The sequence below is a fragment of the Bos indicus genome, chromosome 10, assembly GCF_029378745.1.
Source record: "Bos indicus isolate NIAB-ARS_2022 breed Sahiwal x Tharparkar chromosome 10, NIAB-ARS_B.indTharparkar_mat_pri_1.0, whole genome shotgun sequence".
NCBI lineage: Eukaryota > Metazoa > Chordata > Mammalia > Artiodactyla > Bovidae > Bos > Bos indicus.
In genome coordinates, this window is record NC_091769.1 from 35,965,185 (window position 1) to 35,991,154 (window position 25,970).

General features: G+C 55.2%; 1 protein-coding gene across 4 annotated transcripts; it reads left to right on the forward strand.

Annotated features, from left to right (window-relative positions):
- The first annotated feature begins 1,842 nt into the window (after window positions 1-1,842).
- BAHD1 (bromo adjacent homology domain containing 1) lies at window positions 1,843-25,092 on the forward strand. Of its 4 annotated transcripts, none has more exons than XM_070797273.1 (7): window positions 1,843-2,181; window positions 16,244-17,686; window positions 19,637-20,019; window positions 20,970-21,129; window positions 21,527-21,603; window positions 22,331-22,431; window positions 22,900-25,092. In XM_070797273.1, exons 2-7 carry the CDS (start codon window positions 16,258-16,260, stop codon window positions 23,087-23,089), a joined length of 2,340 nt encoding a protein of 779 aa, XP_070653374.1. In that variant the 5' UTR covers window positions 1,843-2,181; window positions 16,244-16,257; the 3' UTR covers window positions 23,090-25,092. The 4 variants fall into 4 exon arrangements, with proteins under 4 accessions (XP_070653374.1, XP_070653377.1, XP_070653378.1 ...); XM_070797276.1 differs by having other exon boundaries at window positions 19,640-20,019; XM_070797277.1 differs by having other exon boundaries at window positions 1,844-2,181; window positions 22,340-22,431.
- The last annotated feature ends 878 nt before the right edge of the window (window positions 25,093-25,970 follow it).

Sequence of the window (25,970 nt, forward strand, 5' to 3'; positions counted from 1 at the left end):
GCCTGATGGTAATGGGGAGACCGCTAGGAATCTTTGTCCTGGGAGGCTCAGAGAGGGGGAAAATCCCTTAGTGTTGTTCTACTTTTATAGGTGTAGAGACATTGCTTTCCATAAGGGTGTGAGGTAGGAGAAGTAGGGGACTGTTGTCTGAGAAGGACCTGGCCCTTTGAAAAGAGGTTGTGCCACTGTCTTAGCTTTCAGCTTCCATTCACACCCTGTTCAATGGCCTCCTCCTTTAAACATGTCCCCCAACACAGCAAAGACAGTCTGGGCCCCATTGACAGCTCTACAGGCAGACAACAGAACCGTCTTTAGAGTTCTACTTCCCAGCCATAGGGGTTGGCCGCCCTGATCTTCATAGAGAGCTGAGTCTCAAGGTCTAGGAAAAGCTAGGCATAATGTGTGGTGCAGGAGGAGAAACACGCCAAGGCTGGGTTTCTCCTCTAGGAGCCCCAGCACTGGGGTCCTTCTCTCTGTCAGAGGTGTTCCTCCACCCAGTCTCTCCCTGGGCTACTCCCAGGCTCTAGTGACTCGATACTACCCTTTTTGCTGCGCCTCCTTTTACCTCCCAAAGCTCCCCTCCCCCACCTGAATTGGGAATGAGGCTTTGTTCTAGGGTGGACTCAGCATTTCTCAAGAACCTACTATGTGCGCATCCAGTGCTTGCTGAAGTGAGGCCCTTGGCCGGCTCTGGCACTACAAGGTGCCCAAGACACAGCCCCTTCCCGCACCTCCCAAGGACTCCCACACCTCCATGTGACCTCAGCCTGCTGTGCCCACCCACCCCGCTGACCCCGCGGAGCGTGCTCGGGCTTGGAAAGGCACGTCTGTGGGTGTGAGACGGAGCCACAGCATTCGGTGACTAGGGGGAAGCCAGGTAAGTGTCCACACTTGGTCCCATCCTCGCTTGGGGACGCGAGGGAGGGAGTCCAGCCTGGGCTGTCAGGCTGCCCGCCCCCACCTCCCTCCCCCGGAGAGCTCGGATGTTCCCGCGGTGGTGGAAGAGGGTGTGTGGGTGTCAAGGACTCACAGACCAGGCTCTGCTGTCGGCTGCAAATGGATGAGGGTTCCACACTCTGCTTCTAAGAAGGGTGAATTAGGAGCTGGAGTGGGGGGTGGTAGGTGAAGGGGAGAAAGAGGAAAAAGAGATGCGGGTGAGGGGTTACCAAGCCAGGACCGACCTTGCTTGAAAGGAAAGGAGACGTGGCAGGCAGGGAAGTCGGAAAGATGAGGCAAGGGCGGGAGGGGCTTCTCAGCAGTCGGGGCCCTTTCGTTGGAGTCTGGGGCCCTTTCTGCGGGAAAGGGGGGTTGTCCTCGCTTGATTTTCAGCTGATCTTCCCGAAGCTTTGCCCTGGGGGCAGCAGCCGCTGGCGAGCGTGGGGGTGGTCCTCGGCCCGCAGTTTTCTCCCGAGGGTGTTGGAGAGGAGAAGGGGGACGAGGGATGGAGAGAGGTGACCGCCAGGGGGGGTGAGATTAGATTTCGGGGTGGGGGGTATCAGCTAGGGGATTGGGGCTCCAGGGTCGGGTCACCATGGGATACTGGCTCATGTTCCGGAGATGAGAAAACCCAAGAAGCCGGCAAAGAAAACCACCTTCCTCCACCACCCTTGGCACCGTACCCCTCCCCCCAGGCCCCACCACTCCCCGCACCGCCTCCCCCGGCCGCCTCGTGCTGCCCCCTGCGTTGGGACGACCGACCCACGGTTCTGATTGGTTGGAGACCGGGAGGGGGAGCCGAGGGCCGGATTGGCTGGCGGGGCCAGCGCAGGGCGGGGCGGCTGATTGGCGGAGCTGGCAGAGGGGCGCGCTGCTGATTGGCTGGGGACGAGGAAGCAGGAAGGAGGGCGGCGGAGGCTCAGCTCTCGGGGAGTTTGTGGGGGAACCGCGAGCGGCGTAGCGGATCCCGGAGCCCGGCCCCCGCCGCCCGCCCGTCCGGCTGCCTGCCCCGCCCGTCCGGCCCCCGCCGTCCGCCCGCCCCGGCCAGGCGCGCCCGCCCCCCCGACGGCCCCGCCCGGCTGCGGCCCCCGCTCCGCCCGCCCGGCCCCGGCCCCCAGGAGGAGGCGCTGACGCAGCAGCGTGGAGCCCGGGAATTGAGCGCCCCCGGGGGGTTCCAGCCGCCGGATTCCAGCCCGGCCGGGGCCTGCGGGCGCCCAGAGCCGCGCCGTCCGCGCCGCCGTCCCGGTGAGATAGGGGCCTCGGTCGAGGAGGGGGGAAGGGGCGAGCGGGCGGGCGGGAGCAAACGAGGGAGGCAGACGAGTGAAGGGGAGAGGACCGGTCGCCCGTCAGCGCGCCCCACCGAGCGCGCAGCGCCGCCGCCCCCGCCAGCCCGGGAAGGGACGGACGGACGGACGACGCGAAGCAGGTGCGGCCGCCCGCTCGCTCGCGCCGCCTCTCTCCCCCGGGTCCGGCGCCACGGTCCCGCCATCGGGGAGCGCGGAGCGCCTCGAGGTGACAGCCCCCGGGGGCCGCCCGCTTCGCAGGCCGGGGGCGGGGTGGGTGGCGGCCGCCGGGTGGCAGCTTGGCCGGGTGGCGGCGGCGCGGGCGTCCCGGGCCGCGGAGGGCGGGAGGACGCCGGTCGTTTCTTGGCCTCGGCGGAGCCGGCTCGCCTCCGAGTGCGCGGGCGGCGAGGCCCCCGCCCCCCCGTGCCCCCTCCCCCCATCGCGGTCCCTGAGGCAAGGGGCCGCGGCCGGGGGCGGCGCCGCGGGATCTCCCGCACAGGGTGGGGGGCGCCCTCCCGCGCTGGGAGCTGACCGGTTATTGCTGGATGGGGGAGCAGGGGATGGGGGCCACGCCAGGGCGGGGGGTAGTATAGACTCGACCTGATCGGACTGGGAAGAAGGGAGGCGCCGAAGAAGGAAAGGAACCGGTTCGAGAAGCGAGTGTGGGCCGCGGGAGGCCCGGCGAGGACCGTGCGGAGCGGCGGCCGAGTCCGAGGTGGGGCGGGGGGATCGAAGTTGTCAGACCGCCTCCAAGTGACAGCGGGACCCAGTGCTCGCGGCCGGGCCTGGCCCTGCCCTGCCCGCCTCGCCGCCTCTTCTCCGGGGCCGGGGGCCGGGTCAGGTCGGGCCCGAGGGGCCCGCTTGGCGGCGAAGCGCCGGACAAAGGCGGCGCCGGAGCGGGCGCAGGTGGTGGCGTCGGGGAGGGGAGCGGGTCCGAGCCACCCACCCCGAGGGGCGGGCGACCGGGCCGGACTCTGCCCCGGGGATTGCGGGGGCCGGGGCGACCGCCGGGAGGAGCTGCGGCACTGGCTCACTATTCCAGTCTCGGATCGACTTGCTGTTTTGGAAAGAGTGGGGTCGAGCCAGTGGGGCAGAGGTGGGGGTGTGCACGCGGTGGGCTTGGCCAGTGGCGACCCGGTTGCTGGACTTGCCCAAGAAACAGTTCGGTGAGGAGCTCTCGAGCCTGCCAGGAATGAGGTGTTTCAGCGAGAGGAGTCTGCCCAAAAGGTTAATCCCACCTGGGACATCTCCTAGTGTCCTGTTGTCACTAGTCTTAAGAGGGCAGAAGACCAGTTGGACTGGGGACTAGGAGATACCTCCCAGAAGTGCTCCTGGACAACCGTCTTCAGCACTTTTCTTTAGCGAAAGAAGGTACTCACAGAGAGAAAGGAGAAGCTGAGTTGAGGCAGGAATTTAATGATTAAGTTTAAAAGGTTTCCTATCCCCTGAGAGACTTTCCTCCCACCCTTGCCACGCCCGTGCCTTCTGAAAAAGAGTGAAAAGGGCCCTAGAGAGACCGTGTGTTCTGGAGGAACACCACTGTCCTTGACCAACTAGAGGACATTTGGGAACCAGTGGCTTAAGCCGTGAGCCCCTTTTGTCCCACCAGTGACCAAGCTGGGTGCTGTTTTTCCAGTTGTAAAAACCCACTCAAGAGTTCCTGTGCTCTATCTTGTGATCCCATATTTAATGGAAGAGTTGGGACCACAAAAACAGACTCAGGGTGTTTAGAGTGTAGACTTTTGTTAAAAATCCGGGTCCCACCGGGGGAAGGTTTTGATGATGAGCTGCTCCCAGCTGTGGTTGAGTGTAATCCCTCTTTGGGAAAGCAGCCTGTCACCCCTGCTTAGTCTGAGCATGGAGTTAATTCATGGCCACCCTCTGTCCCTCTCCCCAGGAGGGTCTAGACCCCAGCCTGGGTGGAGTTGAGGCTTGTGGGAAAGAAAGGGAGGTATTACCTCATGCAGGAGACTTAAAGTTTTTTTCTGAGGGAATTTAATTGTATGTCTAAGATCCAGAGGATGATGAAGCATCTCAAGGTCTTTGTGTCTTCTGTGGGGCTACCCAGTGTGCATGTGATTCTTCTGGGGGCATCAGAAGGGGGTGACCTGCTCTGGCCACCAGAACAGAAAGGAGAATGGCCAAAACAATGGTTCCCTCTTTGGCTCTCTGGCAGGAGACTTACGCAAGTCAGATCAAGTAGTTAAGAGTTTGCTCTGTAGAATTTAGCCAGTGAAGAGTTTCTCTCCTTTCTATCTCCCTCTCTTTCTTCCTTTCTGTTGCTCTGCTGTTCCCATGTCAGGCCTATGTTGTTGTCATGGCCTTCCTTTCCCTCCTGTTTGCATTGGCCCTTCTGATCCATTTCCGTACACAGCTGCTAGATCATTCTTCATAAAGCACTCCTTCCCCCATGTCACTCCCCTACCCACAAACTTACAGTGACTCCCCGTTTCCTGCAGTCTCATCCTGGACAGTGTCCCTTAAGGCTTTCCCCTAGCCCTGATGTGCTGAGCAGGTTTATCACCGTGCATCTTTGCTCCTCTTGACTTCCCCAGTTGTCCCCAGTTAAGAGTCCCTTGCTGCCTCCTTCTCCTGCCTGAACCCTACTCATTCTTCATTTCAGACCACTCCAGGCTAGCGTTGCTTGCCTCTGAGATTGTGACCCTGGGTTTTATAACATGGCATCCTCTTGAGTGCTTTTGTCCGTTGGAAGTTTCTTAAGGATAAGGACAGTATGAGTATTAAACCTGTGTGTGTGTGAGTATTCCAGGATTTGTGATACAGTGCTGTGCATGTCATTTTTATTGAATGAATAAAAGCAGTTGACTGCTTAGTTGAGTGGGAGCAGAGGGGAAACCTTCCCTTCTGTTTCCCCAGAACTCCAGAGAGTATGGAGTCCTCGGTGGTTTCCGACCTTTTCTGCCTAAGGCACATACATAGGGTGTGTTTGGGGTGCTTTAGCATGGGGAGCAAATGATTGCTTCTGATTTTCCAGCTGGTGAAGAGTCTGTCCTGTGGATTGCTCACATGACACCATATAGACATGAATTGGAAAAGGGCTGTAATCCTGTTTTCCTCCTACCTCACCAGGCCATTCTCCCCACCCGGCTTTGCTGCTCTTATGCAATTTTCCTTGTTGTCCATGCTAAATGAATCCATATGTTTTATCTCTTCTCAATCCTGGGTGTAAATAGGGGAGAAAACGCGATGCTGAGAGCAGAAGAGAAAGATTCCTGGTCTGGCCTGTGAATGGGGCTTTGGGGACTGATGTTGGAGATGTTTATAGGGGCATCGCTAACATGGGAGGCATGATCGGCCCCACACTGGACCCATCAGAAAGGACAGCTATGATCCCAGCTCTCTTGGAACTTCCATTTTTTGTTTACTACCAACCCTGGACCATGGGGAGATGGGAGAGGGGACTGGTGACTGGTTTGAGTCTAAACAGTGGAAAAAATAAATTCTGCATCCACCCCCTTTCCCCCAAACCTCCCTTTTGTGCCCCAGTTTGATGATTAATGGACCAGCATTTCCCTTCTAAGCGGGAAAGCCACCCCTCACAGTTGCCATGGCAATGCAGACCGCTCCCCCGTCAATTAAAAAAAAAAAATCTGTACTAGTTCTCTCCTCCTTGCTTCTACAGTAGCAGGAGACAGGCTACCTCTGAATGAATCTCCTGGCCTCTCTTCTCAGCTGCTCAGGCTGTTTTCTCTGTGTGTCCTAAAACACAGCCCTTCCTCTTTTCTGAGGTTCGTCTGAGTTTCTTCACTCTGAGCAAATCTTGCCCCTCTTAAATCCAGCAGCCCATGGAACACTTTTACAAAGAAGCAGAGAAATTTTCTGCCTTTTTATTCATCCACAATGTAGATTAAAAACCAGAAAGAACCTTCTATCTTTTCCTTTGGGGTTAAAAAAAATCCCTCCACACCATCTCTGGTTTGTAGAGGCTTAAGTTCGGGAGCATTTTGACATCCTTAAAGGAAGTTTCAGTAAACCTGGAAGGGATTCAACCTTCAACATGAGTAGTTCACATTGGAGTTCTATGGGGATTTTCGATTTATTTTCATTTCTCTCCACCTCTCCGTCCCAGCACTCAGGAGGGCTTGTGTGTTTTCATTTTTATCTGTTCTTACTCCTCTTGGCCTTGCTCCGGCAACATCTGGCCTGAGCGCCCTGTCGCAAGGTGAGTCATTAAAGAGGGAAAAAAAAAATCTTAAGGGGAAAAAGTTGAGAGGCAGCCTGTGTCAAACTAAAGCTGCCAGTTGAAGCTGCCGGGTTTATGGAGCATTATACGAACAGCCCCAACATTAAAGGGCCTCCGTTTTATGAATGGGTTGTGAGGAATGTAAATAAGGCAGCATCTCTCAATGGGGAAGCATTTTACATAAGCAGTACTACCCTGGCCCAAGCATTTATGGGAATTTGCTAGCATAGTCTGGCAGGACTCACTTCCTTTGTGAACTTGCCATTGTGCTGGGGACTTTGTTAGGGACAAGAAGAGTGCTCTTGGACACGGAGGGCAGCCCCAGCACTCTGCTCTGCGGGTCCCCAGCCTTGATGGGCCACCTCACCCTGAGAAGATGGAGTCAACAGCCTGTAGTGATTAGAAGCGTAGGCTTCCGGGGCCTGGGGTCCTGAGATTCTGCAGGTTCCCACTTCATCTTCAGGCTGCTTCGACCTCCAAGGAACAAGGGACAGGGAGGTCCTGGGTGATGAAATCCTGCTCGGTTTTATGGGAGGCACCTAACTGGAGTAAAATAGACTGGTTTGAATTTCAGCTCCTTTATGTTTCCCCTGCCCACCTCCTGGTTCTGCCACTAATGAGCAGTAAACCAGCTAATAGGGAGAAGGGAGGAAGAGCAGCAGCAGTCGGGGGTGCTGCAGGCTGCCTGCTCAGGGCCAGGCAAGTGCCCTTCGCTCCACTGAGCTGGCTTTGCAGAGTGGCTGAGCACTAGCCTGGCCCTGGGGTTCCAATGGAGGGATTGCTGTCCTGCCCTAGGCAACTTGGTCTAGAAGCTGAGGGTCTGAGGATTGTGGGTTTGGTGAGCAGGCCTCAGGGCAAAGTCATGTCCAGGACTTTGTGTCATGTCCTGGGAAGGATTTTCATCCAGATTCCATTTTTCCCAGTGAGAAACACCTGCAAAGTTGGGTGGTTATTAACCTGACTCAGCCTCCCACCAAATAATAATAATAAAAATAACACTACCCTTGAGATAGATCCTCTGCAAGCATTAGGAGTAAAAGAATGGCTTTTTTTCTCAGCCTCCCTGAGGTTTGAAACAGGAACTTATTTCTGAGGCACCATAATAACCAAGTTACCTGGACAAAAAAATGACAAGTAACTCGTCTTAGTTAACAGGATCAAGCCAGGCAGAAACTCAAGGTCTACATTTTTTGGTGTGTTGCTGCCTCTGTGATGCCCAGGTCTCATCTGGAGCGGTGCTGACCACCCTTAGTTCCTCCCATCTTCAAAGCCTGTTTAGGCCTTACCCTCCTTAGATGCAGCTCTCAGTTTCCTCCATGAAGAGGAGAGGGGTGGCCCACACTTAAGCCCTTCTCCAACTGCAGCTGAGTGTCTAAAAGTGTCTGGAGAAAATTCAGTTTGTTAATCACGTTTTCATCTGGTCAGATGGTTCAGAGGTGTATTATTATTGGCCATGCCATGTGACTTTAGTCCTCCAACCAGGATTTGAACCCCAGCCCGGCAGTGAAAGCATCATGTCCTAACTGCTGGACCGCCAGGGAATGCCCTAGAGTTGAATTCTTAGTTTTTAGAGGATCTTTGTAGATAACACAGGAAAGGTATTAGGGTGCTGCTTGATGCCAGGATATTGTGATGTGTATATCAGAATGGAAGATGGAGTCAGGTTTGGCAAGCCTGTCTCAATATTGGGGGCGGAGCTGTTCTCTGCCTGGAGGGTTTCACACAGTTTGGACAGAGTGTAGAAAAAATTGTAAAATAGATGAAATGACTGTAAGAGATGATCATCAGGGAGAATTGGAAGGACTTGAATTTATTCAGCCCAAAGAGGTAGCCAAGAGGTCAGGTAATATGTCTTTGAATATTAAGATGGCTGATTGGAGTGTGATGACCAAATTTCAGTCTTCATTGCAGTTCATGCTGGAGATTTCATTTGATTCAAGAGACGTGGTTAGGTGGGGGGGGGGGGGGGGGCGGACTCTAGATTCTTTTCCTAGATTTACTGTAAAATCAAGAAAACCTGTCTTTGCAGCCCCTACCCCTTTCAAGGATATAAAATGGGTTTGTTTTAGAAGTGCATCTAAGAACATACTGAGAACCTTGAGTAGACTTTTCTGTAATAACAGTCTGTAAAATTATGTATATGTTCCCTGACCAGTACATAGATGCCATTTAATTGTAGTACATCTTCAATTCCCTTGTTGTGAAAAATCAGGAAAAACTAATAATGTGTTAATGCCAATACTTAAAACAGCTCAGAAAAGCAAAATTGCACATGCAGGATTATTGGCCTGTGACTCAGCAGCCATCCTGTGTTGCGGTTCGGGGCGTGGACTTGGGGACTGACACCAGCCGCCCTGCCTCCACCCTTGATGGTGCGGGAGTGTGGGCAAGTTCTCTTACCTCTCTGTGCTTCTGTTTTCTCCTTGCTAGGATGAAATGATAACAGCCCCCAGGGGGTGGGGAGTGGCAAGGATGAATGAGAGTGATGGTGACTGTAAGATGTGGAATGAGAGAAATAGTCTCCCGAGATAGCTGGGCAGGTTGGGAGAGAGAAGGATGGTAGTGGAAGAAGGTTGTGCTGTGTAACATGAGAGAATTCCTAAAGTAGCCCATTGAACTGTGGATTACACTGAAGAGGCATGGTGGACTCCTGGGGATGAGGGAGAGCTTTGAGGTCAGAGTTTCTTGTCCTGGGCTCCAAGTGGTGCCATCAGTCTAGGGTAGAAATGTTATATGAAGGGAAGCAGGTGGGCAGCTAGATCTTCATTTGTTCAGCAAGCTCTTAATAAGCCCTATGGATGAGATTTACTGGTAAGGAAGGCAGACCCTGCCTGTCCTGGTAGAGCTTGCATAATGGGAGTGGCACTAAACACTTAGTTAATTAGTGAGATATTCAGGTTAGGTGCCTGTAACTCTAGTAGGGGCTGCCTGTGGTTCTGTTGGTGTTGGCGGAATGTTGGGAAGGCCTGGTCTTGGGTCTTGTTCCCCATGGCTGTTTCATTCAGGAGGTCAGCACTTCGCTGGGAAGCCCGAGGGCCGAACTCCCATGTTGGCCTGGTTGGCCAGTTTCTTCATTCAAGATACTAGATAGCACCTCTGGTCTTGGCAAGCCATCTTAGACATCTAAGTTATTGGTTCCTGGAGTGTCCTGGTGGTTGAACCAGCCACATATCCTTTGCCATTCCTGGGCAAGTGCCTGGAGCAAGCTAATGAGCTGTTGTGTTTTATGGAGAACAGGGCATCAGTTCTTGAGGCTTCCTCCTGGTGGGCCTGTTGCTGAGCCTTGAGGCTCTGTGGCCCTGTTCCTGCTGTATCTCTTCAGCACTTTCACCGCCAGGAACAAATAGGTCCTGCCCCAGCGGGAGATTTGCTTCTGGCAGGGGACTGAGTCTGAGAGGGGGAGGGTCTGCAGGAGACTTAGCCCAGAGCTCCACTGTCCCTCAGCCTGGAATAATCCTGTATGGAGCCAGTGGTGGGCAGTCTGGGGAAAGTTGCCTTTGTCTCCTGCCCTTTGCAAATGTTTGTGAAGCAAATTTTCTAGACTGCTACCCATTTCCCACTGGGCTTGGTACACCTGGCATGAAGTAGCCCCTCAGGAAGAAGCTGGAAGTCCTGGCTCGGGTGTGCCCTCTGGGAAGCTGCCTTGGAGCTGAGCTCTCTCCACTGAGCTCTGAGCACTCTGCCACAGCCCTCTCACACACTCTTGTCCTCTGTCTTCCTACCGGCTCAAGCTCCAGTTTCTCAGTTTTGCATTTTTTCATTTCATTTTTGCATTTCCAGTCTGTTTTGCATTTTTCTTCAGCTCTTTGCCTGATAACTTGACACGTAGGGGGCAAGAATGAGCTTGTGTTGATCGCCATTGTTGTATACCATTCTTATTTACCGGGTGCTCACAACTCTGCTGTGTCGATAAGGAAACCAGGGTTCGTGAAGTTCAAGCTGTTCGTTGATCAAGCCCACTTGGGATTAGTGGCGGCATAAAGTGGCTTCCAGCCCTGTGTGGGTCTCACCTCGCTGAGTTGTGGCGAGGGGCCAGCAAAATGTTGGCCGAATGAGCAAAGGTCACAAGAGGTGCCATGTGCCTGGGCATGAGTGGCGGGCGCTCTGGCTTAGCTAGACCGACACCTGCCCTGGGAGGTCTGCCTGGTGCACACTGGAGCAGGGCACCTGAAAGAAACTAGGGGAAGGCAAGTCGCCTTTGGCAAGGACTTGTGCCTTTAAAAGAAAGCCTCTAAAGACTAGTTTTGTATTGCATGTGATTACCTTCTAATTTGTCAGATTTGAGTTTCTTAGAGCAGAGCACTGAGATATGACTAAATACAATGCTCTCTGCCCACTGTCCGAGCTCAGGGGGCTGTGTGTATAGATTGACTTCTAGATCCAAGGGGTAGGTCTTGTCTGCCTTACTCTCAGCCCCCTCCCTGCAGGAGGGGCCTTGCCCTAAGACTAGGAACTGACTGTTTCCAGTGAGAAAGAGGAGATTCCACCTATTCTACTGTTCCTGTATTCCTGTGTGTGCATGCTAAGTCGCTCAGTCATGTCTGACTCTTTTGCAACCCTATGGACTGTAGCCTGCCAGGCTTCTCTGCCCATGGGATTCTCCAGACAAGAACACTGGAATGGGTTGCCATGGTCTCCTCCAGGGAAATCTTCCCAACCCATGGATTGAACCATCGTCTCTTACATATCCTGCATTGACAGGCGGGTTCTTTACCAGTCGGATACGGATCAACTTAGCACACACGTGCATGACATCTGACTTTGTGTCCAGAGCCAGAAGTTCTTGGAGGTTCTGGACACCTGTGTGTCTGGGCGCTCCTGTAGGGAGGGTCAGAGTGAACAGGAGTAGCCAACGCTAGGGCTGTGGGACTGGGCTGGTTGCCACACTGGACCCTGTGTCTGGTAGGGGTGGACCTTTCCTGTACCACTGCTCCCACCTCTCTGGGCTTTTGGGAGCCCCCAGTGTGAATTGTGAGGAGCAGGTGGTCTGACAGACCGGAGATAGGCTTGGTGCCTCCAGGCCAGGTGAACCCAGCTCCTCAGATGGTCGCCAGACCCCGGGGGCAGCCTATAAAACCAGCCGCATCCAGACGGGTCAGGCCAGTTCCCTTTGGTTGGCCGCAGCACTTCCTGCCCAGGTGTTTGTAGGAGCCCAGCCTGACTGCAGAGTGAATCGAGTACCCACAGCAAGTGAGGCTGAATGGGCACCAGGGAGGCCTTCTCTCCTCAGGGGCAGAACCCTGGGGCTTGAGCTCTGAGCTGCCAGAGCCAAGACTTCTGCTCTCTCTGGGTGCCTGTGCTGAAGCCACAGTCAGATGGTGGCAGCAGGCAGTGCATGCTCTCTGACCCCATCCCCTGGGTCTTTAGCATCTGAAGATCTCGCCTTTCTTGTTTCTTGGAGGCCTGGAGCAGTTGTTGAGGGTCTGTGGGATACAGTTTCTGCCCCTGCCGTCTCGCTGCATTGTAAACCGAGCCCCTCGCAGTTCACCTCACACTGGGTCTTTCTCGGGAAAGCAGTGGCACTGCCGTGTTCCCTGGGGTGGACTCTCAGGGGTTTTCAGTGGAACAGTTGCAGGGCAGGGTTCAGATGCAGGCTGCATTTTCAGATTTCTCACCACCCCCGCTGGCTCTGGACTCCTGGTGTGGGGATTTGAGGGCCACGGCTGGGCTGCCCTCCCCTGTCTGTGGGATCCCCAGGATGTTGGCCTGCCGGGTTCCTACTCTGCTTGGCTCCTGCGTGGTGACTAGTATCATTCTCACCAGCACTCTTAAGTAAGGTTCCTTCTGATGTGTCTCTTTGGGATGAGAAATCTGAAGTTCAGCAAATTTAAGTAAGTTATTCATGATGGGCAGACTTGGCATTTAAATCCAGGTCTACCTGACTTAAAGCTTTGGTTTTTTCCATTTTACCAGCTCTGGGGGATTCAAGAGAAATCAGCCGCATCTTTATCTGGCTTTATCACAAGAATTTCGGCAGCTTCACCTCTCTGTTTTTCTATGAAATAACATCAACTGAGTTTAAAAGAACAGTAGCTTGCCTTTGTGCTTTTGCTGCTTTTCTTTTCTGATAGAAGCTTCAAGAAACTCAGTGTCCATGAAAAAGTATTATTCCTTTGAGAGGTGGGGATTCTTCCAAAAGAGATTGCAGAGGTGGGCAGTGCTTAGCTCGGTGCCAGCTGCGTGGCTTTAGGTGTAATTGTAGGGAGGTGGCTTGGGACAGGGCCTTTCTTGACCCTCACCTAAGGGGCCACCTGGTCAGCTCTTGCCTAAGACCCCCCCCTCAAGTACTCCCTCCCGTTAAGAATAAACCAAAAAGACCGAAAGCCAAAATTTAAAGTGTAGTGGTAAGAGAAGTTTCAGGAAGAGCACTGGGGGGGACATGGGTCCTGAACCCCTAAGGGTGAGGTGGGGGTGTGGTCTAGAGCCGGGTAATTTAGGGAGACCTACTGGCAGGGTTGAGGGCCACTTTCCAACCCAGTGCAGTCTCTGCAGGAGTGAAGCAGACTTTATCTGCTCATTCAGGCCCCCACCTCCCTCCTCCTTTCCCCTCTGGTGCCCGTGGCCCATCTCCTCCAGGCCTTTGACCTGCTCTCAGACACAGTACCTTGGGGTGTGCGCCACCTGGCCTAGTGGGTGGTGGAGGCTGGGTATAAGGTGCTGCTACAGTTTGAGGGCAAACTCCCCTTTTTCTGTTTCTGTGGAGATAACTTCACCCAGCCAGGCAGACTTGTGATTTTGGATTCAACTTGTGATTCAATGTGTCTTCGGCTCTGAGGACCACCAGCCGGCCACTGTGCTTCATGGCAGCTGTCAGACTGGTTTTCTTCAGTGACAGCTTGCTTGACATGGTCTCGGCAAGCTGTAATATGCCCTAGGGAGTCTCTCCTAGGAACCTTCTCCCAAGGGGGCCCAGACTACCTGTCCCTGGGAGGACAGGGCTTCCCAAAGAAGAGGAAGGTAGTCCGAGAACCTAGGCACCCTGGTGGTGTGTTGGCAGTGGTAGGAAGTTCCTAGTCTGTAAGTGGGAGAGACAGACGGCAGGGGGCTTGGCAGGGCTGGAAGGGAAACCAAGCTTTCCTGGTTCAATGGGATCTTCCCCCATTGAGCTAGGCCCCCCTGCAGGTTAGAGGGGCCGTGGCAGGCTGGGCGCCCCCTCCAACCAGCCCCACCCAGGGAAAAGCTGCTGCCGAAGTTCTCACACGTCCATCTGGCTTCAAAGCATGACTCACTCTCTTCAGCCTGGAGTGAGTGTGGTAGGCAGCAGAGACCCCAGCCTCTCCTGGGGGGTTGTGGGGGAGTGCCGTGGCTGCCTTAGGCACCACATGAGAGCTGGGAGTTGTTCTGCGGGTGACAAGATTTGGCAGATTCAGGGGAGGCTTGCAGGAGGCCTTTATGCTTGATTTGGAAATGTGACTTGCACCCTGTGATTTAGAGGCTTCCCTGGAGCGTTAGCCTCAGGGACAGTGAGTGTCCCTGAGGGACTGGAGGGCTGAGAGGGAGATGTAAGAGTGAATCCTCTGCAGGAAACAAGTTCTCAGGTTCTGGGGACAGCTCCAGAAAGTGGAAGGCTCCTCTCCTAATCTTTCATGTTAGGAGGGAAAGACTGAGTGGGACCAAGTATCCCAGAATCCCTGGGCCATCCATGCATGTGGCCGGTCTACCAGCCAACTAGGGGTGGAGAACAGACCAAGTCCTTCCTCGGTCTGCTAAGAATTCTTCATTGACCAGACTTGAAAACACCTCCCTCTGTTCGCTTTCCATTTCTCATCTACCCCTCCTTATTCTGCACTTAGTGTCAATGTCCTTAAAGGCCAGGTGACCTCAGCCTTGGCCACCAGCCATTCCCAGGCTAATTGCTGTAGTAACCTGGGGCCTGTTGAGGGGCTTTGGCCCCTGCTCAGCTGTGTGATCTGTTCCCTGTTCTCCAGGCCTTTTGGGAGTGGAGGAGGCCTGGGTGCGGACTTGTCCAGGAAGTACAGATGTCTTTCTCCTTGTTCTTGCTCCTTCATCTCCGCACAGGGGTGCCCTGCCAGTGAGGGAAGGGCCTAGGGTTGTAAGCACCTGGGATGCTTTTGAAGGTGAAATGAGGCATTGCTAATAAGCGTGCTGAGCAATCAGGGATGGGTGGTCCCCCTGATGAGAAGCAAGAAAGAGTCTTAGGGAGCCTAGCAGATGCCTGGAATTTTTCAGGAGCACTGCAGTCTGTGCTTCAGGAATGAATGGATTTGCCTTCTGTGACTCTCTGTCCTGCCTGGGGCCTGGTCTCTGGATATGCAGGTCCCCGCACGTGGCCAGAGCAATGCCTGGCATGCTGCCTCCCTTTTCCAGTTTTCCAAGTTCGTTCTCAGGGGTGAGGGAAACCCACGCTGCCCTCAGCCTGGTTTTCGAAGCACTGTTTCTCGGCTAGCCTGGCTTATCTCTGGAGAGAAGAGACCCAGTGATCCCAGACACTGGCCCAAGGCCACAGGAGTTACTGGAAGGGCTCAGGACTTGGGATTTTCAGGGTTAAATCCTGGCCCTGCAGCGACTGCTCCCAGCTCCTCTTGTGGAGTGAGAGTGAATAACAATAGCAGTAGGGAAATTAAGCTGAAAAGCCGGAGTGGGGTCGCAGAATGCTGGCGAGGGCAGAGCCCAGTCTGACACCTTACTTGGCATCACCTTGCTTTGTTGGAGTATAGGTAGAGAGTGAACAGACCACCACCTGGGGAAGGGCCGGGGAGGCACCCGCCCACCCCGCCCCTCAGTTCTTCAGTGGCTATGCCATGCCAGCTTCCTGCACACAGCCTACTTTTTCATTTAGGAGGAGACTCAGGGGGGCCCAGGTATGTGGGAGGTGGGGGTGTCTGCCATGCACATTTAGGGGGTGATGCCTGGTCATGGGCATTGTCCTGGGGCTCTAGGTTTCCAGTGATTCTCTCCTCCATCCTGCCCCTTTCTGGCATCTTGCCTACCTGGAGGGAGTCCTGATAAAAAGGGCTGGACTAACATGGCTGAGCAGCTTTGTCCCCTGAGTCAGTTCTTCCCTTTGGTACTTTCTTTTCCCAGCTCTTGGTGGCTGGTGGGCTTTTAAGGTTGTACCACAGGTCTAGAGTGTGGTCCGTGGGTCTCCTACCTGGGAACCCTGGCCCCAACCTTACTGCCATCCCTCCCCCAGGTACTGGGCTGTTTGGAATCTGAACTAAGGTGGGGCTGGCTCCAGGGGCTGGGTGACAGGCCTTCATCCTTCAGGGGGCTTTGCAGCAATACCCAGGTTATGGCCATCCACTGTACTTGCCAGGCAGGTGTCCTCACAGACTAGACCTGGCGTTCTCCACAGCCCAGCAGGCAGGTTCCTCATCTCAGCTTCTCACTGTCCATCTCCTTATCCTCCTTGGACAATCTCCGAGGCCCCAGGAAGGGGGAGGGATTGATAGTATCTTTGAGGGACTAGATGGACTCCCACCACCCAAGCTCCTATCCTGCTTCAGTGTCTCAGAGTCTCTTCCTGTCCTGTGATGAATATCCAGTGGGAGAAAAACAGGTGGAAACAGCTGCATATTTTGTCCCCAGCCTTTTCTGTCTTCTGACTCTGGGTTTGCATCGCGCCATAGGCTCCCCAGGTGCTTGGTTCAGAGGAAAGTGGGGTAGCCAGTCCATGCACAGCTGCTGGTAGCCTGACCCCACTAGACTTTTGCACTCTGGAAGAGGGGTCCTAAGAAAATCCAGGCTGGAAATGCAGTGAGGGTAGGCCAGAGTTATTGCAGCGGATGCTGGAAGGGCTTCAGTGGGGAAGAAGGCAGACCAGGACAGGCTTCTCTCATTGCCTGTTTCTGTCCTGCAGGTTGGAGATACTCCATGACACACACTCGGAGGAAGTCTCTTCCCATGCTGAGTTCAGGCCCTACAGGCCGCCAGGAGCCCCTGCAAATGGAAGGCAGCAGTGTGGAGCAGCGGGCAGAGGGCGTGGAGCCAGGTCCTCCTGAGAGCTCGGAGCATCTTACAGGGCGCCGCAAGAACTACCCACTGCGGAAGCGCCCGTTAGTTCCCGAGAAGCCCAAGACCTGCAAAGTGCTGCTGACCCGCCTGGAGAATGTGGCTGGTCCACGGAGCGCAGATGAGGCTGATGAGCTGCCCCCCGACTTGCCCAAGCCCCCTAGCCCAACCCCATCCAGCGAGGACACTGCCCTCTCACAGCCCCGCAAGCGGCGCCTGGCCTCCCTCAATGCCGAGGCCCTCAATAACCTGCTGCTGGAGCGGGAGGAGACCAGCAGCCTGGTGGGCACTCGCCGCAGCCGAGGAGGAGACCCCCACCGCAGCCGGGACCGTGACCGGGCTACTGGAGGCTGGGCCTCCTCTAAGAAGCGGCCCCGGCTTGGGAACCTCGGAGAAGGAAGTCGGGACCTGTCTCCAGAGCCGGCACCGGATGAAGGGGCCCGCAGAGATGGTGATCCAACTCCCAAGAGGCTGGCCAGCCTGAATGCAGCTGCCTTCCTGAAGCTGAGCCAGGAGCGGGAGCTCCCCCTGCGGCCGCCTCGTGCCCACCCTGAAGCAGATGGGCACTCTGCGGAGCCATCAGCACCCAAGGGCCTGAGGCCTAAGTGGGCCAAGGTCAACAGCAAGAACTATCCCAAGGCCCGACAGGGAGCTGGCAGCTCTGGGGAGGCTGCAGGCCCACCCGGCTGGCAAGGGTGCCCCGAGGAGCCTTGGCCATCTTCCCCGCCTCGTGGGCCAGCCAGCCAGCCACTTTACCAGCCCCTGAGCAAGGCTCTGGAGAGCCCCTTAGGGCTGCGCCCACAGCTGCCCCTGCTGATGGGGGGCCAGGCAGCCCTGAAGCCGGAGCCTGGGCGCCCAGGCGAGGAGTCACCTGCCCCCAAGCAGGAACTGCACCAGCCCTCGTTCCCCACACCGCAACTCTCCCCGCTCCCGATGCCTGGCAACCCTGCTGACTACAATGGCCTGTATGGTCGGCCTGAGCTCACCGCATTGGGCAACTTCTATCTGTACTGCAGCCAAGACAGGTTGCAGTGTGGGGGCTACTCTTCCTGCCCTATGCTCCCTGAGGGCAAGCTGTCCCCAGTGGCTGCACCTAACGAGGGGCTTCTTTTGGCTCCAAGCTCAGTGCCTGCAGGCACCCCTTTCCAGCACCCTCCATGGGGTTCTCGCTATTGCCCCGACGAGGATACTGGAGCGAATGGCTACAGCATCTGTGAAATGTTGTCCACGTCTCTTACCCACATCGGCACTACCTGTGGCGGCTGCCCCTACAAAATGCCTTTTGCAGCAGGTATGCCTTCCCAGAGGTGGGGTATCTCAGGGCATCTCTGAGATGCGGTGTTCCAGGAGAGTGGGCCGTGGACTGGGGTGGGGTGTCTTGGCATCTACAACTGCATGGGAAGGCAAGGGGTTTTGAGAAGGGCGGATTCCCCTGATTTTGTGCGATCAGCCTAGGAAATTCCCAGGAAAGAGGCCCATGTTTAGTTCTCAGCAGCCCTGCTGTGTCCCCGCTGTCTGTAGAGGTTTCTCACCTTGGCAGTTGGCAGCGCTGTGGTGGTAGAAAGGGCGAGGACAGTCTCTCCTGCCTCCCCACTGGGATACCCATTCTTAGACTTTGAGTAGCAAGATAGATGTTGAAATTAGCACTTGTGCCATATTGTTCCCATGTCCCTTTTGCCTTTCTTGAGGAAAACTAGAATTCATTACTTCCCAGGAACCCAGACCATCTGCTTGCCAACCAAGTGCAGTATCCATGGGAGGGATGGTGGATACAGGCCTGGTAGGTGGTGCCAGCTGTATTAGGGTAGTTTCATCCTGGCCGTACAGGCCTTGAAAGAGAAGTAATGCTCAGACTTAGTATTACCTTGCTAGGTGTGGACCAGGTGGGTACACCCGGAGAACAGACAGGCTGCTGCTGGGGCCTCTGGCTTTGGTGTGTACCTTCTCAGCAAGATCAGACAACTGAGAGCTCATGCTGTAGCTGATGAGACAGCCCTAAGTGATCTCTCTGCCCCCAAACTGGCAGGAGTGTCTTCACATGCCTCTCCAGGCTCCCTTCTGGGTGGAAATGACATGACCAGAGCCATGCTGGCCAGGATGTCTGCTATGCTGCTGGTGAAGTGAGGGGCCATGCCTTCTCAGGGCTTTCTGCCTTCTCCTCCACAGCCCTTCTCGAAGGGGTCTATAAAACAACTTAATAGACCGCTTGACTCTCGCCAGACTGGTTGTTTCAGGTTCTGGCGTGAGTAGGAGCTCTGGAGAAATGAGAACAGGCTTCTTCTTAGGCTTTTATTTCTCTTCTGTACCACTCCCTAAGTTTAGTCACCTAACCCGTGGGACCCAAGACCCTTAGCCCTTTGCCCTGGGACACCGGTAAGTACCATGTGCCAGGTGCTTGTTCTTGGTGCTTTATATATTGGAGGCCATACAGCATGTTAATTGAGCACAGACTCTGTGGCCAGACTGAAATGTTCTCCCCAGCCACGTGATCGATCGTGTGACAAACCAGTAACTGCTCTGTGTCTCAGTTTCCTTAATTGTAAAAGGAGAGTAGTGGCACCCACCTCCTGGGCTTGTTGTGAGGATGAGATGAGTTGATAGAAAAATGCCTAGGACATACTACATGATACTTGAAATGACTGCTTTTGTGGCAAGGCACTGAGAGGTAAAGTGACTTGCCTGAGGTCACACAGCTGGCGAGTGGCAGATCAGGGACTCCCATCCTCATGTAGCTTCAGATCCCCTGTTCCCAATCACTGTGGAGGCCTTTAGAAAAGGAATATTAAGTCAGAGCTAGAGATGCTATTCCCATTCTACTTCTTTCAGGCTAGAAGCGGAGATGGAGATGGCTATGGGCCAGTCTCCCAAGGTCAAGGAAAACCATTGGCAGTCCCTGATCATCTACCTTAAGGGCCTCTGACCCCACCTGCCACTGCATTGGCCTTGGGTTCACACTTAGAATTAAGATGGAAGCAGGCTTCCCTGATAGCTCAGTTGGTAAAGAATCCGCCTGCAATGCGGGAGACCTGGGTTCAGTCCCTGGGTTGGGAAGATCCCCTGGAGAAGGGAAAGGCTATCCACTCCAGTATTCTGGCCTGGAGAATTCCACGGACTGTATAGTCCATGGGGTCGCAGAGTCAGACACAACTGAACAACTTTCACTTTCAGGCTGTGAAAGCAGAGGTGCTGGGGATTCACTGCTTGTCCTTACCTGCCTTGATTCCCTCTCTCATTTTCCCAGAAGGCTGCAGATCCCTGGGCCAGCTGGAATTTCCTCTCCCGGCAGCCGGCCACCCTGCCTCACCTGCCCACCCCCTCCTGGGGTGCCCTGTGCCCAGCGTGCCACCTGCAGCAGAGCCCGTCCCCCATCTTCAGACACCCACCTCGGAGCCCCAGACAGTAGCCCGTGCGTGCCCTCAGAGCGCCAAGCCTCCTAGTGGCTCCAAGTCAGGTCTGCGCACGGGCTCCAGCTGTAGGCACACTGCGCGGAGCAAGGCCGCCCGCAGGCCCAGCCACCCCAAGCAGCCTCGCGTCCAGCGCCCACGCCCCCGCCGCCGTCGCCGCCGCCGCACTAATGGCTGGGTGCCCGTCGGGGCTGCCTGCGAGAAGGCCGTCTATGTCTTGGTGAGCGCCAGCTCCCAGCCGATGGGGAGAAGGGAGGGTGGTGGCAGGGACACAGGACCTGCAGTGAGGTGGTTCCCAGCCACCCCTGTCTCTGGCCACTCTGAGAGGTGACAAGGGGTTCCAGCTCAGTTTTACCCTGGGGAAGTGATCACGCTGGCCCAGCCTGCTCCCCCAGCCCCTCCTGACCCGGTGCCCTGTGCCTTGGGGAGTCAGGGAATACACAGTCAGTCACAGCTGGTGGCTTCCATCTCCATCACTGACTCTCAGAGAGGCCTCCTGATGAGTCTTCACCTCTCTTCCTGGATTGTAAAGTAGAGGACTTCCCTGGAGACTTTTTGGATAAGTATGTACAGTGGAAATGGGGATAAGCATAGGAAATTAGTGACACAGGAATGTCTGGGATGATGAGAAGAATGTTGGCTAAAATGTATTGAGCACTTCTGAGGGGCCAGGACTGAGTGAAATTTTTGCATGCATTATCCGCTTTCATCCCCGCCACTGCCCTGTGAGGTACGCCGCACTCTGTGGTCCTGTAACTACCCTCATTTGAAGACAGGCTTAGCAGTAGATTAAATAATTTGCCCAAGGCTTCGCCACTTACCGTGGTGGTTTAAGAGTCAAAGTCAGACTGTCCATTAGGAAACTTGAGGACCGCCCGGTGCTGGGGGCTTGGAGCGCGAAAGCCGGCTGTCAGGGGTCAGGTGTTCAGACACAGCCCCAGAAGTTTCGAGTCACTCTCTTACCTCTGCTCTCATTTATCGCCCTTTCTCCCACTCTGCCCCGAAAGCCAGGCTCAGGGAGGAGGGGACAGAGCATTCACTGCTTTTGTAGTCTGCTGTCCTCAGTGGTTTGAGTGCTCTGAGGAGATCACAGAGGGAAACGATGTCATTCCCTCCCCGTGCTGAGTGTGGCCCCACAAGCCTTGTTTGTGTCACTGGGTTGTTGCTCAGGATGAACCGGAACCAGCCATCCGAAAGAGCTACCAGGCAGTGGAGCGGCATGGAGAGACGATCCGAGTCCGGGACACTGTCCTGCTCAAGTCAGGCCCTCGGAAGACGTCCACACCTTATGTGGCCAAGATCTCTGCCCTCTGGGAGAACCCCGAATCAGGTACCCCCTGCCTAGAGTTCAGCCGGGCACTAGTGTCCCGCATTCTTAGCAGAGTCTGCCTCCCTCTAAGCCAGCATCTGTCTGTTGCTCAGGGCTGCAGACAGCCTTGGGCTGGGCTTGGATCAGCTCATTAACCTTTGCAGCTATCAGGGACCGGGCACCCATCACCCTGCCTCACCTGTCAGTGCCTTTTTCTCCTTCCTCCACGCCTAACAGCATTCTCAGCCACTGAGTTACCAGACTTGGCCCAAGGCAGGGGATGGGGTGGCCAGAGCTCACAGGATTGGCCCAGGCTTTGAAGTTGGATGAGCCTCCAGGGCAGGTGGCCAGCCCGCCTGCCCATCTCAGCCATTCTGGAGTTGTCAGCTCAAGCCCTGATTGCTTCTGTTTCCCTCAGGAGAGCTGATGATGAGCCTCTTGTGGTATTACAGACCAGAGCACTTACAGGGTGGCCGTAGTCCCAGCATGCACGAGGTGAGCTACCTGGTGGCGGGGAGGCAGGGGCATGGAGAGTATGGTATGGGGCAGCAGCCTGGCTGGTCCGGTCCCTGGACTTGTCACCTTGGACACAGAGAACCTGGGGAAGGGCCTGAGTTGTAGCCTCTTTTGCTAACACTGCCTAGTTCATGTTTCAGTGGGTCTTTTGTCCTGAAAGGCGGGGCAGAAAGGGGCCCCCTAAGGCAGGGGGTGCCAGAATGGGAACAAGTATATACGTCCTCCTGGTGACAGGAAGGGGGAGTGCACACCTTTAGTGTCTGCAGCGTGAGAGGGAGGGGAGGGAACACTCTCCAGACACACCTGGGTATCTCCCAAGCCCTGCACTCGGAGAGGTGATGCCATCTGGGTGTCGTTGCTCCACCCCCAGACTGGACTCCCTTTTGCTCTTTTTCCCCTTGCTGGGACCTTTTTCCTCTAACCGGGAGGATGTGCACAGTTGTTGGGGGTCAGGAGGCTGATGTCAGTCAGGGGCCGGAGTAGGCACCTGGCTCCTCCTGAGAAGGACAGGACCTAGGAGGAATGCCCTGGGCTGTTTGATGAAAACGGTTAGGCTGAAATTCCAGGGAAGCTCCTTGGCTTCCTGGGCACTAGCTGGAGTTAATCTATTTCTGGTCAGGAGTCCCAGCAGAGTTCATGTCCATCTTGCTCTTGGAGTTAGGTGCTTCCCACCCTGGTAGCCAACCTCCTTCTGTCTCCCCTTGAGCCTTTGCAGAATGAAGTCTTTGCATCGCGACATCAAGACCAGAACAGTGTAGCCTGCATCGAAGAGAAGTGCTATGTGCTGACCTTTGCTGAGTACTGCAGGTGGGTGGCGCCCTGTACCTCTGGCTTGCCTCTCCCCTCAGACTCCCCAGACTATTCGTGGGTTGCCTGTGATCCCCAAGGGGATTTGACTCATTGGACCTGACCTCCTAGAACTTTTTTCCAGTCTGCTTCCATCATCTGATTTTTATAGGAAAAAAATAAAATTGTTCCCGTTTTGAGGCAGAGTGAATTGGGACAGAGTTTCAGGGGTGGGGATGGTCACAATACTGCTGTCAGAAGGAAATCAAGGAGAATTGGCAGGTGTTTGGTAGGGAGGTTCGGTAGGTGTGGGTCCCCAGTGACCAAGAAGATGGAGTGGTGGTTGGCAGAGAGGGCATAAACCCCAGGACAGGAATGGAGGCAGCAGCTGCCCTTGTGGAGGTGGGAGGGGATGTCCTGCTCTCTGGGCAGGGTAGGGAAGGAACTGGTTTTCCTGCTAAGACAGCTGTGAATGGTGTGTCACTGCAGATTCTGTGCCATGGCCAAGCGCCGGGGCGAGGGGCTCCCCAGCCGAAAGACAGCACTGGTGCCCCCATCTGTGGACTACTCCACCCCACCACACCGCACAGTGCCCGAGGACACGGACCCTGAGCTGGTGTTTCTTTGCCGCCATGTTTATGACTTCCGCCATGGCCGCATCCTCAAGAACCCCCAGTAGCCTCCTCACACCCATGCTGGGGCTGCCCACGGGCAAATGGGGCTCAGGGCAGGGGGCACTGCTTGAAGCACAGCACTTGGTTAAGGGGCCACAGGAGCTCAAGGTGGCTGGCCTGTGGTTCTCTTGTGGGGGAGGGCAGGGGCCCCTGTGGGATTGGGCCCCATGGGAGGGAAGGGGAGGCCAGGGTATAAGAAAAGCATCAGAACCTTCAGCTTGGCCCAGGGTGCCTCTCTGGGGTCCATGGGCAGAGGCTCCTAAAGAAGCAGTCTTCCCTGAGGCTGGGCCAAGCCTGAGGGGCATGGGCCCTGGAGGGACTGGGGGAAGGTCCTTCAGGAACCATGCCCTTCTTTATCCTCCCCTGGGCCCTTCAAGGGGGCATGGGAGCCAGCTTTACCTCACCCACTGTGACCCGCTGCCTCCCCATTAGCCTGGGACCAGGCTCTCCCAGATTCTAGCACAGCTCCGAGCCCATTCCTTTGAGACCTGGAGAGCCAGTGTCTGGCTCCCAGAGCGTTGACTTTCTCTTCCTGGACTTGGGGCCTTTCTCCGGCATTCCTCCTTTGCCCTTGCAGTAGCCCTTGGTGCTGGGACAAGTTACCAGCCCTCACAGTCATGGGTGTGGCCCCCTCGTGGGAGTCAGCTTCCTGTCCACCTCCTGGTGAAGGCCACCCAGCAGGTCTGGCTGCCCAGAAGTTAACTGATTAACGCGGGCTTTGTCATGTCTGGGAGAGCAGAAGGGAGCTGGGAGGGGGTGGGGGCAGGGGGCAAGGAAAATTGCTACCTGATTTATTGAAGACTTCTCCTCTTGCCTTACACTTGGAGGTTCTAGGAAACCTCTTGCAGAACTTCACACATGACTCTTCAAGCCACACCCACCTGAAATCAAACCAAAGGAGTGCTGTGGCTCCCTTTGCCTCTGACACCCCTTTCCCTAGTCTTTTGTAGATTGCACTAATTTACATCCCAGCAAGAATCAACACTGTATCAGTCCACAGACCTGCTGAGCTGCAGCCACTCACTCTAGGAGCTAAGGACCTGCATTTTTAGTTTGTTCCTGTTGCCAAGGGGCCCTGTTCTCACCTCATGCCGCTCCCCAGAGTAGATTAGGAGGCTCAGCCCCCTGCTGTCCTTGCCAGGACTAGGCCCTGGCCCTGGGGCACTTTGTGGGGGCTGGAGCAGCCTGGTTCTTTCCTATTTGTACCAAAGAGGAGCCTGACGGGGAGAGGGAGCGTGGCTTGGGCCTGGCGCTGGGCGCATGCTCAGCAGTTCTGCAGGGTACCACCTTGGGGACAGGAGCCAAGGAGGGCAGCACTGGGTCCCCCTCCCCTAGAGAGGGGCAGACACGGACCCCACAGGCTGAGGAGGTGGCACTGGGTGAGGACGGTTGGGCAGAAGCTGGAGAGGGAGGTGGAAGCAAACCCTGAGGGCACACCCAGCAGTCCCCAGCCCTGCCCTGTCCCTGAGCAGATGGCTCCTCCTGATTAGTCACCAGGCTCAGGTGAGGCCTGGACCATTCAGAGGTGAATTCACACATGGGAAACCCAATCTCAAACCCCAAGGGAAGAAACTTGGGTCCCTTCTTACTGAATAAGCTGTTTGGAGGAAAACATCAGTCAAGGAGGGTGGGGGAGTAAGAGAGGGTGGCAGAGTGGGAGCTGCTAAGGAGCCCAGCCTCACCCAGCGGGAGGTCAGGCCTCCTCCAGGGAGGCGGGGTCCACTGCCCAGAACTTAAATGCTTTTGAATCTCTTAGATGTGGAAATATTTTTCGAACCTGAAAATGCAGCTGGTAGAATTTCAGTGGAAGCATAATTCATGTAAAATATATTTTAGTTGATATTTTGTAAAATGCACTTTTTGTGTGTGTCGACCCTGGTTTCTCAGATCTGTATTTCAGTGTTTACAAGGGAGGGAGGACCTTTCCTCACCTCCCTTTTGACAGAGATTAGAAGTACTTCTTTAAGAAAAAAATAAATTTGAGAAATTGTATTAATTTAGAAAAGGACCATTTTCTGCGTGTCCTGTCATCTTTTTGTGTGTGGGCTCACACAGAGGGGCTCACTCCTCTTTATTTTGGTGGGGCTCCTTGCATTGCAGTGCAGGGACTCATTGAGGCCAATAAGCCAAGAGCACAGGAAAGGGGAGGGCGGGTGGAGAGCAGCATGAGGAGAGGACACAGGGACTGGCAACTTGGAGTTGACTTCTTCGCGTCGCAGTAGCTGAAGCCACCTGCCTGGGTGAGGGAAATCCTTGGGTCGCCAGTTCTCACCTGGCTGGTGACCTGGGAACTCGCCTCCAAGTGGTTGCATGGTGAAGATACTACTTCATCACCTTCGGTCATGCCCCTGGAGAACTGGTCAGCAGAAGCTGTTTGAGGGCCTTGGCATCTTGCAGCTATCACTCATGAGGAATTGAAGGCCACATCATGAGGCAAGGAGTCAAACCTGGACCATTGGTTCAGTCAATCCAGCCCTCGCCCCAAAGCCTCAGTGTTGACTGTGTCCAAGGTGGGCCGTCGTCTAAGGCTGGGGGTGTTCCCTGGAGGCAGTTAATGCTGCTTAGCCGTCTGCTGCGTTTTGTAAGCACGTCTGGGTAGGTGCATTTCCATAAGGGTTATTGGTGACACAAACACCACCATGGACCTACTGTAGCACTGACATCAGTGTGCTGCCCACAGGAGTCCCGTGAGATGGGCGGTATCCTATCATTTTACAGACAGGAAACTGGTCTGGAGACAAGTATTTTGTCTAGGGACTCCTTTAGAGTAAGTGGCTATTCCTGTATTCAGACTGCCTTACTGTGACTCTTAACAGAAAACTGCTCAGAGAAGTGAACACATGTGACCCATTCAGCAAACACTTTCTCAAAGTTGTTTTTTCTTCT

Bases quoted from the DNA above. Each gene is read 5' to 3' on its own strand.
- BAHD1 (XM_070797273.1), top strand. From the start codon at position 16,258: ATGACACACACTCGGAGGAAGTCTCTTCCCATGCTGAGTTCAGGCCCT. The intron at 17,687-19,636 runs GTATGCCTTCCC...TCATTTTCCCAG, and splicing joins CAAAATGCCTTTTGCAGCAG to AAGGCTGCAGATCCCTGGGC. The intron at 20,020-20,969 runs GTGAGCGCCAGC...GTTGTTGCTCAG, and splicing joins AGAAGGCCGTCTATGTCTTG to GATGAACCGGAACCAGCCAT.